Source organism: Macaca mulatta, chromosome 6 (genome assembly GCF_049350105.2).
Source record: "Macaca mulatta isolate MMU2019108-1 chromosome 6, T2T-MMU8v2.0, whole genome shotgun sequence".
In the NCBI taxonomy this organism is placed as follows: domain Eukaryota; kingdom Metazoa; phylum Chordata; class Mammalia; order Primates; family Cercopithecidae; genus Macaca; species Macaca mulatta.
In genome coordinates this window covers 60,833,892-60,850,730 of record NC_133411.1, presented here as the reverse complement: position 1 = coordinate 60,850,730, position 16,839 = coordinate 60,833,892, and the positions used below count along the sequence as shown (strand labels likewise).

The 16,839-nt window shown below is 38.4% G+C and overlaps 1 protein-coding gene across 1 annotated transcript in view; it reads right to left on the bottom strand.

Moving 5' to 3' along the window:
* Positions 1-494: 494 nt before the first annotated feature.
* Positions 495-16,839, bottom strand: part of ITGA2 (integrin subunit alpha 2) — a 101,714-nt gene continuing 85,369 nt past the window's right edge. The window contains 8 exon segments of the mRNA NM_001260822.1: positions 495-680; positions 1,138-1,254; positions 4,167-4,256; positions 7,795-7,908; positions 9,549-9,650; positions 10,624-10,734; positions 12,359-12,461; positions 15,960-16,043. Of these exon segments, the coding sequence (NP_001247751.1) occupies positions 600-680; positions 1,138-1,254; positions 4,167-4,256; positions 7,795-7,908; positions 9,549-9,650; positions 10,624-10,734; positions 12,359-12,461; positions 15,960-16,043 (802 nt within the window). The 3' untranslated portion in view covers positions 495-599.

The following is a 16,839-nucleotide window of genomic DNA, read 5'->3' as shown; positions in this document are numbered from 1 at the left end:
TAAAAGGAACCAACAACAAGTTTTACCTAGTTTATAAATAAAATTATCACTTAGAAGTATCATCTGTGGCAACTTTGGATGAGCAGCATAAATTGAAAAACAACCTGTGTTTTTGTTAACATCAATAGTCATTAAAATATACACAAGTGGAAGTACTTACATATCAGGCACTTCCGCTTTTGTTGTTGCTGTTTAAAGACAAGTATTTTAAAGAAAACGGTTTTCTCCCTTAAAATCTGAGAGTATCATATTTTTCTTTAAAAGTTATCATGCTTGGAAGCATTTCATGTTTCTGACAAAATGCACATTAGAATGTAAACTCTGGGCCAGCCAGTTTAAAGATTACTTTTTTTCCCCATCATATAAAATAAGTCTTTTACCCATTATATCCCTACCCGCTCCCCGCACCTCCCCAACCCCCCACAATATCTTCATGCCAAACTGACCTGCAGTTTTCTCTTAAAATACCAGGTTAGTTTACCTATGACATGATTAAAAAAAAAAAAAAGGGGGGGGGGATTTAAAAAGAAATCCATTCACGCAAACAGCAAACTCTGGCTGGGATGCTGCCAGTTCCCACTGCAGGTAGGTCTGCTGGTTCAGCTATTGAGTTCTGTGGTCTCGTCAATCTCATCTGGATTTTTGGTCATCTTTTCATATTTTCTTTTGAAGAAGCCGAGCTGTAAAGGTGATGATACAAAAATGTTACCACTCGTAGCTTATTTTGTAAGGTGCCTCCGACCGCCTTGGCTGCGCACATCCTCTGACACACCTCTGGGAATCCCTGAGGCTCTGAAGGGAGGTGTGCAGACTGATGACCTGGTATCTGTCACCCGCTAGAAGGAAACATCTATCTAGAGAGCTCAGCTGCATTGCGTAAAGCTACATTTGTCAGCGTCTACTTATTTGAAGCTGAACAAAACATGCAGGGCTCTGGATAAAAGGAAAGTTTAAAAGAAGATAAAATCCTTACTGGTTGTTTTTAATGACATGAGTAAGAAATTGTAAACAAACTTGTATTTCTTTTCTCCTTGTGATAGAGAAGGTACCATATAAAACCTGAGGTTGATGTTTTGTAAGCAAATTCAAGGCTGGCCTTCAGGAGCCCTATATTTTAAAATATGAAGCTTTTCTTACCTTCCATAAAATTGCAACCAGAGCTAACAGCAAAAGGATTCCAGCAATTATACTTCCTATTATAACTCCTATTGGTACTTCGGCTTTCTCATCAGGTTTCATTATCATCAGGGGAATCTGGAAATGTCAGTTGACAGTTGAGTTATTTTAATACCACAAACAAAGTGGGGAGATGGTCTAGTCCAATTCTCTCGTTCTGTAAGTGAAGGTCTACAGCTCTAGAAGGTGACATGATTTGCTCATGATGGCGTATCTCAAACACTGGCAGAACAATTTGAGAGAAAATCTTCCTGCAAAGTCCATCCAGCTAAAAAATACAACTTTTCTAGTTTCCCCCCTTTAACTACATCACTGTCTTGTGGCTACTTCATGCCTGAGAATCTCAGATGCTTATTTTACTTATGAAATAGAAACTTCCATTTCTGGCATACATTCAAATCAAGTGAAAGCATCATCAAGTGAAAGCAAACAGCTTTGGGGAGAGGAGTCGAAGAAACTCATTAACCCAACTTGATGGTGATGAAACCACAGCTTTGTGTTGGGTCTAAAATACTAGGTTCACTTAAACCTCATTCCAAGTTGATATTGTTGGAAAAGTAGAAATAGTATCTCAAGGGTCAAGTTGACCTTTTCAGTGGGAAAGTTGTCCTTGAGGCTACTTAGGATTCTTTATGTCTGCTTCCTGGCAATCTTTGAGATGCTGTAATGGAATGGCTGCCCTGAGTTTTAACAGTAAAACTGTATATTCAGTTTTTAATTAATTAGGGGAAATTTAATTAATTGGGGAAAGAGTCTCAACCATTCTCTTTAGAAAATATTCCTAAAGAGCTATATGTAGAAGCAACAGAAGGGGATAATATGTGTTTTATTTACTTGATTTAACATTAAATTGCAGTGGCAAATGAGCTGCTTTTTGTCATATAATTTATGGGCTGCACTAAACTTGCAGCTGACCTTGGCGACTGTATTTCTTTTCATTTGTATCTTCAATAACTAAAATATAAGGCTTGATAAATTTATGAATAAAGTGATGATAAATTCATGTAGCTCACTGCTTAATGGCAGTCATAAGCTTTCTTCTCTCTTTTCCACAGCTTTCTAACCCAAGGAACCACAGATCCCTATGGACCCATGACTATAGCATTTTGTGGATCAGATTTTAAAGTGGGCTAGGGATTCAAATAAATATAACAGACACTTAGAACATGTGAAGTTATTATTTAGGTTAGATACCTTATTCAAAAATTTATCCAAATTAATGTTTAGATTAAAAAAATTTTCATAGACACAACTGAGTAATATTAGGCTGGTGCAAAAGTAATTGCAGTCTTTGATATTAAAAATACTTTTTCTTTACTTTTTTTTTGAGACAGAGTCTGGCTCTGTCATCCAGGATGGCGTGCAGTGGCGCAATCTCAGCTCACTGCAACCTCTGCCTCGCAGGTTCAAGTGATTCTCCTACCTCAGCCTCCCGAGTAGCTTTGATTACAGGTGTGCACCACCACACTCAGCTAATTTTTGTCTTTTTAGTAGAGACAGGGTTTTACTACGTTGACCAAGCTGGTCTCAAACTCCCAACCTCAGGTGATTCGCCTGCCTCGGCCTCTCAAAGTGTTGGGATTACAGGTTTGAGCCACCGCTCCCAGCCTTTCTTTACTTTTAATGGCAGATACCACAATTACTTTTGCACCTAGTAATTGGTTTCTGTTATTTATTAGTATTGCGCAGAGAAAACCAATAAAAGAAGAATCTAATGGGTTTGTTAAAATTGTTCATTTGAATTTCCGATTAATATATTTAATACTGCTTTCTAAAAACAGTGTTCAGTGGAGTTTCACATATTGTCTGAACACTCTTTTTCTAAAGTGAGCTTTTAAAAAAAATCTATAATACTTCTCCCCGATGCTAAGTTCATAGTATTTTGAATTTGAAGTCCGCATTTCTTTTGGCTCTTTTTCTGATTTTCCAGGCCCTAGTCTCTGAAGAGAGGGTGTGGGCTTTCACTGAGGCTCCTAAACCAGAGGCAGAGAAGTAAGCTCTGTTGTGTGGAATCATTTTTCCCTGGACAAGAGTGGGGCCCCAGTGCTGTGAGCTTCACTCTCAGGCATGGAGTGAGGAGGCCCAGAGTTCATGGGGCCATAACTTTTTGACCAAGTCTGTAGGCTGGAGCAGTGGACTGAGGCCAACTGCCAAGCTGGCCTTGGGGGCAGACTCTTAAACTGGCTTTCAACTCCTAACACAAGCATTGGGAGGAAAATGCTCAGGGCTCTGCCAGCAGATTAGCTGGGCATGGAAATCCTACTATATCTAAACATGGCACATTCTAACCAGAGATTTAGTGCAAAGGAAAATTATCTCATGCCAGCTTGTGGAACAGAGAGCCTTTGTTTTCTGTGAAAGTACATTTCTCTGTAAAAGCTTTTTTTTTTTTTTTTTTTTTTTTTAAATCAAGGGGAGCATTTATAGTCCTCCAGAACGTAAGATCTAATGAATGGACATGCCACACAGTATCAGTGTCTAGTTGTAAGGAGAACTATTTTTAAAAACCCTCTAATAAATGCATTATTTATTAAGCATGGTTCAGTACCTTTCTTTAAAAATTATTCAAAATACAATTTATGATTTAAATTAGCATAATTAGGTTTTGCGGCCTAAGCTCCAGACCATTTTGTGTAAGCAGGAGGAGAAAGGAAGAACTGGTACTGCTGGCTTAGTCATGAGAAGAGACACCCTGGAGTCCCAAACAACATAGAGCCCCTTTTGTTGTGCTTCTCACTGTATCACCACTTCTAGGAAAGCCAGCTTTGCTGACATGGGTGGGGGGCATGGAGGAGGGCAAGTATAGCACTGAACTTTTTAAGTAGCACACACCCTCGCCGAAATCTCAACGTAATAAACATCAGATCTTTAAAGTTTTAGTAAGATGTTTCTACATACATGTAGGTGAGAAGAGTGACTACTCCGGGCTTTTAGAAATGGAATGCCTATCACAGACCCTGAGGCTCACAAGGAAGGTGTGATATGCTCACCGTCACAGTGTTATCTTCGATCACGTATATCTCGGGGTTGTAGGTGTTGATTTCTGCAGCTGCCGTTAGCTGTACTGTCTGGAACGTTGACTGGAACATAAAGGAATATGTTTTATCCTAGCAGCAGAAAATGCAGAAGAGCTGGCATGCTTATGATTTATGTATTTATTTCCTGGTGGAATGTGACAAGAGCAAATAGTTCTGAAGACCTGTCCAGAATCTGTGTGTGTTTAAACCGGTGCTGTGTAACAGGACTGCCCGTCAGAAATACCTAGGGTAATTTTAAGATATGTAGATGCCTGCACCTTGCCACCGCAAATCTACTTTTTGGGGTGGGCTCAAGACATGAGTGGGTTAAAATATCTCCCTGAGGAGATCTGAACTTGAGAACTGGATTGAAAAACGAGGATTTAAAAATGAATTTAACTTGGAAGATCATAGTTCAGATTTTTTAAAAAATAAAGTTTATAACATGAGAGAAAATTGTAAACTTGGCATCTTTGTATACTTACCTGAACAAGTCACACAATGGAATAGAAAACCGACATTTAAAAGGGAAGAGAATTTTCCTTCTGGGTACATGTGTGTAAAATAATACTGTTTGAAAGTGCACTTGAATTTGACCACCCATGGCCCTGAACTTTTTGGCTTGTTATATCACATCAGTATAACTTCAGATTTCCTAAGTGTTTCTATCAAAGAACACTTAATTTGGGGCAGGTATGTAGGAAGGATATTTTATGCTGCTGTTACTGGTAACTTCCTAATTCAAAATAACTTTACATTCATTCCTCCATCTAGTTACAGAAAAAGAGCCTAGTTTTCAGCCAGGCACAATGGCTCATATACATAATCCCAGCACTTTGGGAGGCTGAGGGGGGTAGATTACCTGAGGTCAGGAGTTCAAGACCAGCCTGGTCAATATGGCGAAACCCCGTCTCTACTAAAGAATATAAAAAATTAGCCGGGTGTGATGGTGGGCGCCTGTAATCCCAGAGACTTGGGAGGCTGAGACAGGAGAATCACTTGAACCCGGGAGGCGGAGGCTGCAGTGAGCTGAGATCGAGCCACTGCACTCCAGCCTGGGCAACAGAGCAAGGCTCGTCTAAAAAGAAAAAAAAGAAAAAGAAAAAAAAAAAATGTCTATTTTTCAATAGAAACATTATTGATGTGTCTATTTCACTATTTTCTCTATATTAGGTCTGATGCTACTGTAAAGTAGAATGCAGTGCTCAGATGTTAGAGCTGCTTTCACATGATGTGGCTACTAGGACTCAGTTTTTCTGGTTACTAGGGCACATTATTGGACATACTCTATGAGGTAATTTGCTAAACAATATCTGGGAGCCAGAAAGACTGTATTTCCAAAAACTGAGCATTTTATTTCCTTTCCACTGGCTCAGTCTCTGGTTACTGTTAATTTTCTCAAGATAGATGACTGGCTCAGAAATTAACCATGCTCACCAGTCTCTTAAACATATTATTGGGGGAAACATTAAGAGTATTGATAATGGTTTAAGTTTAAGAAAAAACCTGGCAGTTAAGTAAATACTGGTTTCATAATCCCCAAAGACTAAAGATGAAAGAATTTTTCTTATAGCATTCTCAAAATAGGCCCTTCTCACAGGCACACAATATCCTACTTATTAACACAGGGTTAATAAGTAGAGGTAGGCATGGCACACACATCTGGAGAGTGAAGGAACGCACCTGCTAGCATTCAAGAAGACTTCTCCTTACAAATGGCAGCAACTCTATCATAAATTTGGAGGCCTGATCAATCACTTTGTAATGAAATTACTTGAAATGTTAAGTTGCCTTGCACTACATCAGAGAAAAGGTAGCAACAAAAGGCAGTGCATCAATGGGTTCAAATACAGGAAATGAAATCCATATTTCAGACTGGACCTCCTAAGTGGTCTGAGAAACATCCACTTTGCTGCTTAAATTGCTGGAAGCAAGGTGAGGATAAACATTTGACTTTTCATGAAGGAGGAAGATATGTAGGACTTGACACCAATCCTTGTATGTCACTTGACATACCTTGACATCTCAAGGGTGTTTCCTTAGTTTAACTACCATAGCCACATTAAAGTGGCATAAATACTACACTTTCTAGGAAGTTTGCTCCCAGAAATAAACTACTGCTTCTGAAGATCGTTGGGAAGGTACTTTAAAAAGTCTCACAGTTAAAATGATGTAGTCTTAAACTCGAGAAAATCCAAATGTGTTTTACAGAGCTGGCATGCATCCATTTTGATGTGCAACAGTCAGTGTTCCTTCCAGTTGGCAAAATTTGCTCTGAAAATATTTGTTCCTCAAATCCAAGGAGCCAAGAACCAATGGAGCAAAACTAAGCACCACACGGCAGCAGCTGGGAAGGTGGTACAACTAACAGCACTCTTCACATCTTAAAGGACCTAGAATTGTCCTGAAGGCTTGAAACAAATGTAACTAACAGGAAAACAAAGTAAAAGCAAGCAAGCCAGAAGAAATATTCAACTCCTCACTTCCCCATTCCCCCAATTCTGCATTTTTTCTAACTTTTACTATTCATTTTTCTTCCATGTCTTTATCCAAGAATATTACTTATATTTGACTCCAGGGATGAGTTTGGAGGGTGCTGAGTTCTCCAGTTTTATAAAACTCTATAGCAGGAAGTGGGTTTATTGAAGAGATCATGAAACGGTAAAAAGAAAAAAAAAATGAGTAGCGTTTGGCTGTAAGCACCTTGGGAACAGATTTATTTGTTAAAAAGAAAAAAAAAAATTTAGTAAGAGCTACAAAGGTCCCCAGGAGGTTTCAGACTAATTTCTGTTTTTCTTCCTCAATTGGAGCTCATGTCAGTAAAAGGAATGCTAGCCACACAAGCAGTCCAATTTAAGGAGGCCTGTCTATCCTTATATTTTTTTCATGCCAGACTGAAATTCTGGCTACCAAAATCCCTGCTGAAAGCAAATATCACTAGAGCAGATTCACAGTTGCCATATGGAAAAACAACAACAACAACAACAACAACAATGACATTGTTTTGGCTTTTTCTTCAAACTTTTCATGGGAATTGAGATGACTTAGAAAATCATGTGCCCACTGGGCTCTTCCATCAGGGAAGGTAAAACAGGAGAGCAGGGTGATGACCTGGCTGTAATACAGGAAGACATATCCGTATGCTAGATTCATCTACTGGGTGGTTTGAGATCAATCATCCAATTAACTGAGAGCTCAAGGAGTGAGACAGAGCACAGGCATTTTGATTTGGGTGTGGCAGAGGAGACTGGGAAGATGGAGAGTGGGGTAAGTCCTAGAGCGGGACAAAGCAGGCTGCCTCTTGTAGCCCAGGGCCTCAGAGATGACCTTGACACCATTCCCATCGATGTGGTAGGTCGCATGGAGTCTGAGAAACAGACCCTTTCACAAGTACCCCAGGCGACTCTGAGGCACTGTGACAAATTGGATGAGCATTGGAAAGGGATGGAAGTGTGCTGCCTTCCAGGGTGAAATGCTCTGGGTGATTTGGCCACTGCAGACGTTAGCCAGAATACTTATTTTGTCAAAGGGGAAGAACTTGTCAGTGCAGCCTTACATTTCCTTGGTGTTGATAAATCTAACAAATAAAACTTATACTTACTGATGCAAAAGTCCCGTTCCAAATTCTTGTAGTCACATTAACAAAGTATTCTCCTTTCATGTGAAGGTCTTTCAACCAGCAGGTAACATTACTACAGGAAGCAGTTCTGCAGTTCTTATAGTATGGAGTCAAAGGTAAAAGAGAGAGAAAGTTAGTAGGAGTTAAAAATAAATGCTAAAATTTTAAAGATAGATAAAACCCAGTGCTGGGATGCATCTAGGGAAACAGACAATCTCATGAGCTATTAGTAGTTCTAACCCTCCTGCCCTCCTTCAAGGGATTTTGGGACTATATCTCAAAATGTACAAAGTGCACACCCTTTGCCCCATCCATTTCCTGTCTGTATAGACAGCCTCAGGAGATAATCAGCAATGTGTGGAACAAAGTACCCCAAGCCTGTTTATTGCACTACTATTTCTAAGAGTAAAAAGACCTAAAAACCCAACCCCCCCAAACTGTAACTTGTTTATCAACAATGTACTAGTTAAATAATTATTAAACATACACAAAATATACTACAATTTTGTCATTAAACCTAATGATAGACTCCCTAGATTTTAAAAAAAAAGTTGACTGAAAGAGGATCAGTGGTTCCAAGGGCTAGTGGGGTGGGTGGAATGAATAAGCAGAGCACCGATGATGTGGAGGGCAGTGAATATACACTGTATGATACTATAGTGGGGGATACATGTCATTTTACATTTGTCAAATTCCACAGCATGGATTTTAACAACACCAAGAGTGAACCCTAATGTAAACTATGGATTTTGGTTGATGATGATACATTAATGTAGTTTCATCGATTGTAACAAGTATACCACTCTGGTGCAGGATTTTGATAGTGGGGGAGGCTGTGTGGGACAGGGGGTATATGAGAAACTTCTGTACTTTCCACTCAATTCTTCCATGAACTTAAAACTGCATTAAAAAATGAAGTGATTAATTGAAAATCTATGAATATTGACCTATGTTCCAGGCCAAAAGGTAGCATGGCCCACCTCCATTACAGCATGCATTTACCTATTTGTAGATTAATACACATTAAAAGAAACATAATTTTATTCTTCTGGTTTCCTGTTTTCCCCATCCTTCACAAAATAAAACAATTGCAATCAAAGAAAACCAGGAGAATTCCAATACTGTTCATAGGGGAGAGCTGTGGTTTGTTTAGGAGTTATTGCTTACTAAAGGTTTACTTATTTCAATATTTAATATGTGCCAAGCACCATGCCAGATGCTAGACTCGTGTCTTTCCCAAAGAAGCAGGCATAGCTTGACAGCAGGAAAACAAAATATTGAAAAACAAAGAAGTGCAGCAGCATATTTCACAGCTAAATAAAAAACATCAGTAGTATGTGGAAGGGGGATTTAAGGGGCTTCTCCTCTGTAGCACACACCCAGTTCCTTCACAGCTCTTTGCCTTGTTTCCAAAGGGCACAATGCATAAACACAATAGCTTCACATGAGTTTTTCTGATGTCATGAAATCTGGAACTTGTATTTTATAAGAAGTGGCATAAGATAATTCCAGTAACCTAGATTTGAACACGTGTTAGGTTGGTGCAAAAGTAATTGTGGGTTTCAAAACCGTATTTACTTTTGCACAACCTAGTATTTTCTAAATCTTGACTCATATAAGCATCAAAGTCAAAATAAGTAAGCTCTATGATATCAGTTGGTAGGAGAAAAGCAGCATCCTGATCACAGGTGAAATAAATGAATAAGGGGAGCTTTCATACGTTAACTTGTCCTCACCAATTCTTTGGTGTGCCTGAAATTTTCACTTTTGAAAGATACAGAAGATGTTTGTCCTATTTTCAGTGGATTGATATCTGCATTACAACTGATGTCACCAGCCTATAAAAGAAGAACACCTGATCAGACTTCAGAAACAAAACAGTTTATAATATTCCTTTCAACATGTTAGGAAATCCTCCTATCATTTGTAGGGGCCTGGGAAGGGCTGTTAGGATTCTTTCAATGCCGCTGACCTGGCCACACTTCATATAATCGTCAGGTAAACATGAAGTATTTAAATGCTCCTGATGTGAACTGATGAGGTGGGCTAGGTTCTTATAGCCCACATATGATGAGGCAAATCTGTAATAGCTAAACACTGTGAATAATTCAGGGTAATTTTCTCTGGAACATTTTAGGATTTTGATTTTCCTGTAGCCCCCTATGCACACTACAGGAATAAAACAACTATTGAATAATACCACTGTTGGACTGAAGATGAGCCAGTGTCAAGGGGTTTGGCTAGAGCTGTGCTTGTCAGCCCAGGATGCGTGCTAGAATCACGGGGTGGATGGAGTGGGGGTGGTTAAAGAAAAACCCTAGTGTAGGAATCTTATCCCTAGAGATTCTGATTTAATTACCTAGGTTAGGTCTGGGCACTCTTATTTAAAAGAGCAAACAGAGAGATTAAAATGAACAGCCAGGGTTGAGTATTACCAGGAGAAAGTCCAGGCTGGCTGCTTGAAGACCAGCTCCTCACTGCAGCTGTGAAGACCTGCTAAGCTTCCCATACAGGTTCAGCCTCTCACTTCCCAGCCTGCACAGGGCCTGTCAAAGTCAGATCTTCACCTGGCCAAAATGGGGTTTTTGGAATAATTTCTGCCACCTGCAATTCCCTAGACTCACACATTTGTTTTCTTGTAACAATATTCTTCTTCTAATATGAAATTAACTGCTAGTCAGTTGGCACCTGGGCTGCATAGGAGTTACCGTCTGTTTCCCATCCGTAAAATGTCAGACATGATCACCCTAATCTCATGGGTTATTTCCATCTTGAAAGTGCATATTTTTTAGGCAATTTTGTATTCTTTACCTTGTCTGTTTGCACCCCAGTTAGGTACATCAGTGGGTTCTTTTCTTTGGTATATTGAGGGATGTGGATGATTACAGTTGCCATGCTTACTGGAACACTTCCTGTTGTTACCTACATAGAGAATAAAATGTGCCAGTACTGCAACAGGATGTACATGATGCCAGGAAATTCACCAGTAACCCCTGTGTTGATGAAGGGCAACTACGAGGTGGTAAGATTGAGTCCAAATGAAAGTGAGCCATCACTTTATAGTCACACTTCAAGTCTCTGTGTCTCACCTCTTAAAACACACTTATGCCTGAGGTTGCATTTTTTTTGAAATTTCAATCATACTTTGGCGATGACTTTGAGCAGTAGGATATAAGTAACTCCCACATGCTTCGTGTTCCAATAATGGAACAGTAGGCATAAATGGCTCAATGGAAAAAAACTCAACATCTACAATGTTAATGGGTAATTTGTGACTTGCAAGACATGTGGTGTAAATGGTTAAAATGCCATCTGTGGAGTTGGGATGCCAGGGTGTGCTGTCCCAGTCTGCTGCTGATTAGCAGTGTGGCTTGGGCAAGGAACTTGACCTCTCTGTGCTTTTCTTATTTGTAAAATAAAGATGATCAGAAATTCAGCAGGAATGTGCTGGCACAGGGCACTTGTACAGCATCTGTTCTAACTGGTGGGGGTTTCTGTTCTAATTGGCCAGGGCTCATACCCTACTGGTTATTTAAATATTTTAAATAACATCCCTGGAAATAATACCAAGCTCAAAACTGATCTGGGAACTAAATGGGATAACATATGTAAAGCACTTGATACAACGGCTGGTACTTATTACACACTCTATGAATGTTATTACCACTACTTGAATAGATGCCCCATTAAAGAATGTAGTTGCCAAATACCATCCACATTTTATAAATTCTATTATAGTATCTAGATCATAAAGATTCTTCTAAAGATTTTTTTATCACAAAATTGCAGGGTTGTAACCATGTAACAAACTAGTGAGAAATGAACAAAAATAAAATGGTATTGACTTAGGATAGTGGATAAATTCTTTTTACTTTCCAAAGTTTATTTAATTTTATTACATTATAAAATAGTTATTCTTTCACAAATTAATTTATCTTCATATATCTGGTAGTAATCTTTAGATTAATAATTGCTTTCTAATAGTAAATAGAATTTGGTTCAAAAATATTTTTAGATACTACCTAGTATTGCTGTACAGATTTGTATACAAAAGGAAAATTCAAACAGAAGTGGTCTCTAAGGATAAATTGACATAATAATTATATTCCAAAGACTTTTACCCACAGCAATACCTTTATAGTAATACTCTGTTGGTTAATATTGAACATTTGCCTTCAAAATATATCAATTATCTCTTACCCAAGACACATAACTACGCACAAAGCCCAGTTGTTTACTTGTCTATGATCTAGCCTATCGGTTATCAAAGTATGGCACCTGGACCAGCAGCATAAGCATCACCTGGGAGCTTGTTAGATATGCAAATGTAGAGGCCCACCCCAGACCTACTGAATCTGAAACCCTGGAGATAAAGCCCAGTATCTGTGTTTTCACAATTCCTCCAGGTGATTTTGATGCACACCCAAGTTTGAGAACCACGGATGTATTTCAATTTCTTTTTACTTTTTCCTTTTATTTCCAGACTCATGTTTTTTTTCTTCTCGCTTTCTCCTGGATTTGCCATCCTTATGACAGGCTTACCAACCTTCAGGGAGAAGATGAATTTTGGACCAATATCTTCAAAACTGTGCACGATTGAAGGAACATTCCCATCCGAAGAGATTTCATAAAAATTTATGTTGGTAGATCTGTTGGATGATGTTTGTAAAGCCAAATATTTTAGTTTGCTTTTGTTCTTGAAGGTTAATATTTCTTTTATTTAAGTATCTTATAGTTTAGGTTAAAATAAATTTTACTTTTAGTTACAAAGGCACCAAATCAAAAGAAATGCTTGTTATGGGCTTATGGTCCAATGTATGTTTCTAAGACTAACATAAATTCCTTTCAAAACATATTTCTTTGTGGACTTTCTGCTAAGAGTTTGTGCATTATATGTCTACGAATTGTCAAGTTTCTAAATAAGTACAAAAGTATTACTTTAGAATTGACAGTAGAACTCTTCCCAAGATTACCGTTACATTGACTAGCATGTTAACATAGTAGACAGTCAGTACTTGTTGGTTGAATAAATGGATTTATAAGCCAGGGTTTTTCACCTTGCTGTGGCTCAAATGTAATAACAGGGTATTGAGCACCTTCAGTGTTCATTACTGGATGCCTGTATTATTCATTCTTCCTATCCTTCTTTAGTTGCAAACCAATTCAAATGGTTTAGTCTGAATGGGGTTGGTCAAATCTGTTTCCGCCATTAGTGTAGAGACCACCTTTAAGATGGCTGATCCAGAAGTTTTAGTATTCTGGACCTAAACACGCTGGATTGATCTTAACTTCTTTGCTTAAGATTACCAACAAAGTTCTGCAAGCAAAGTGATGATGAGATTAGAGAAACCCTCATAGGACCACTCAGACTAGAATGAAACTGGGGACCTCCCCTCTCCTCACTCATTTATGGGGCTCTGAGGTGGGATTCCAACCAGGGTAGCTTCTTTGGGTTGGGGATTAAGGTATGAGTGGTGAGGGTAGGGGTCTGAGAACACTGTGCATATCCTTTCCATTTATTCCCACTGGACAATTTATGTTAATTATAGAATGTTAATTCTATTTCTTAAAAACTTGGGGTGGGCATTTTCTGAAGTAGAATTTTTTTGGGTTTCTGTACTAAAACCTTGTCTTTCCCTCTTTTATGCCTTAATGAATTTTTTCCAAGTCCATAAAAGGAAAATATGTCATAGGGAGACTTGAGTGGATGTATTTGTCAAGGTTATATATGAGAGGAAACAATGATTTGTCAGCCTGACATGGAAAATGGGAAAACTGACTAGGATTTGAAACAGAAAGCTTGGATGTGTGTGCATGAATTATTTCCTATGCCTTCCAGAAGATCTTTGTGTGAGATCCTAAATGGGGCCAATTTCTAAATTAATATGGTCTCTCTTTGCATTTTAAAGAGATCTGACACTTTTCCATTTGTTACTTAAGTGTTCCTTAGGCTACTTAAGTGTTGATCAATATATTTATAATAATAGTTATCTATACTCAGGGGGATCCTGCTTCAGAAATAATACTATTATCGTTATTTCTACCCATCTTTTTTTTACAGTATAATTGTACAGTTATACAGTATCAAAGTTGTTGCTAAGAAATACACTAAGTTATTGGGTAGGATTTTTTTCAAAAGTTTGTTAAGATGTTTGTTAAATTCTTTTGCAGCATTGCTTGTGATGGTTAAACCAAACAAAATAAAAATGCAAAACAACCAAATATCTTGTTAATATTGAATCGGTTATATAAATTATGATCCAGTCAGAACTGGAATAAGTTGGATCTGTATGTCCTCATATGAAAACTTTCCTAAGATTATGTAAAATGCAAGGTACAGAAGAGTGTTTTAGCATTCCTTTTGGGTAATAAAATGTGCGTGTGTGTATATGTGTGTGTGTGTGTGTGTGTGCGTGCGTTATATGCATATATCCTGGTAGATAAGCAACCCTGTATCTGGAAGATATTCGGAAAAGTCTTGTTAGTCCCCTATGGGGAGTGGCACTAGGGAAGGTGGGGAGGGATGATCTCTCACTGTGTATCTTTCTCTAATGTTTGGGTTTTCTCGGTAGTAGGACTAGGAGCCATTTTAGCTTTTGTCCTTTATAATTCTCTACGTTAATGTTTTTGAGGATATATTTTAAAGAACATTAGAATACATTTGAATTCAAGTTGCCATTACAAAAATACATGCCTAATATGATAATTAGTAAAAGTAAAGTCTCATTTCAATCTTACATTTATTTCATTCTTAAATATCTGGAAAAATATTGGCCATTGTAGGACAGTAGAATAATAAAAAGACTGTATTGACAAAAAATATTTAGAAGAAAGGATCAATATAAGAAGGAAAATATTCAGGTAATGTGGTAACATCAATTTGGGTTGGTTGCATTTGTTTCCAATGCCTTATTTTAGCAAGTGGGGATCCTTTGAAGTCTGCAGTTACTGATGACTTTTTCAGAGATGTATTATTTGGACTGTATTTTGCTTCTGCTTGTGCTGTTTGCAACTCACTTGATACAGAAGCATTCTTTTCATCTTTGCTCTTTGGCTCAAGCTCTAGACATGATGACATATTTTCCTTTTTGTTTTTGCTCAGAGAGCTATTGAATGATCTACAGATTCCATGCTCTTAGGGGCTGGGGTGATTGTGGTAGAAATTAGACAAACCTGCTGTCACTGGATTTCTTGGGAAAGTGCTGCAGTGTGCTATTCAGGGGTCATTGATCTGTGCTGGGAAGCTGTCCTAGTGCTTCACCAGGTAGAGAACTCTGGCTCCCCGGCCTGTAGGAGGGCATCACCTGGGCCCATTGCACCTGCACAACTGTGCCCCAGTTTGTCTGCCATGAACTCACCTTATTTCTATGTATGAGTTAAAGTGATATCAATCTATTAGAACCTGTGAAATGTGGATGTCACCCACTTCCCAAGACACCCGTCCCCCTGAACAATTAAAGACAGCTGGTATCAACCAGTAACATTTACACCACTGCTCTCAGGTTTGCTTGCTTTGGGCAGGTAAAAACAGGGAACAAAGCATTTCTTTATGGATGACCTCCTTTGGAAAAAACCTCATTTCCTCCTGGCTGGAAGAAAACCCTAATCTGATATGTTAGGAATTTTTCACTCAGAAACTAGACTTGATCTAGTTTCAATATTTGAATATTCAAACCGTGACTAGATTCAATATTTATTGTGAAACTACTGTGTGTAAAACTTTGTGCTTGGGGCCTCAATGTCCAGGAATGGGGATACCGCTTGAGATCTCATATACAATGGGAAGCAGGCAGTGAGAAGAAAGTGCAGACAATTCTCAGGACCTTTGAGAGTTCTGTTTCAACATTTTGAAAATGTTTGCAGCTACTCAGAGGGCCTGCAATGTGAAGTGTGCCTGTGATGTGTGGCTACAGGGATCTTTCTCTGCCTTTCTGGGCTGTTCTCGTTAGTTTAATAAACCTAATGAGTCACTCAAGGTTTTCCTAGGGACCTATATGTCTGTGGACTTCTGTTTTAGTTGACAAGAATTGTAATTCAAATTCTTCAGTTAAGAATGAGCATACAGAGGACTTATTTAGCCATGAGCCAAAAATCTTCTGATCTAGAGTTGGTGTTAGTGATAACAGGTTACCCACCGCTTCACCTACCTTGTTAAGTGAATTTCAGCATCATACAGGAGAGGAATTTTGAGGTTGACCAAATTATCAGGCTCGTTTTCTTCTTGGCTTTCACTATAGAAAGAAACATTACGAAATTGATTCCCTATTTAATAAATGGTGCTGGGAAAATTGGCTAGCCATAAGTAGAAAGCTGAAACTGGATCCTTTCTTTACTCCTTATACGAAAATTAATTCAAGATACATTAGAGACTTAAATGTTAGACCTAATACCATAAAAACCCTGGAAGAAAACCTAGGTAGTACCATTCAGGACACAGGCATAGGCAAAGACTTCATGTCTAAAACACCAAAAGCAACGGCAGCAAAAGCCAAAATTGACAAATGGGATCTAATTAAACCAAAGAGCTTCTGCACAGCAAAAGAAACTACCATCAGAGTGAACAGGTAACCTACAGAGTGGGAAAAAATTTTTGCAATCTACTCATCTGACAAAGGGCTAATATCCAGAACCTACAAAGAACTCAAACAAATTTACAAGAAAAAACCAAACAACCCCATCAAAAAGTGGGCAAAGGATATGAACAGACATTTCTCAAAAGAAGACATTCATACAGCCAACAGACACATGAAAAAATGCTCATCATCACTGGCCATCAGAGAAATGCAAATCAAAACCACAATGAGATACCATCTCACACCAGTTAGAATGGCAATCATTAAAAAGTCAGGAAACAACAGGTGCTGGAGAGGATGTGGAGAAATAGGAACACTTTTACACTGTTGGTGGGATTGTAAACTAGTTCAACCATTATGGAAAACAGTATGGCAATTCCTCAAGGATCTAGAACTAGATGTACCATATGACTCAGCCATCCCATTACTGGGTATATACCCAAAGGATTATAAA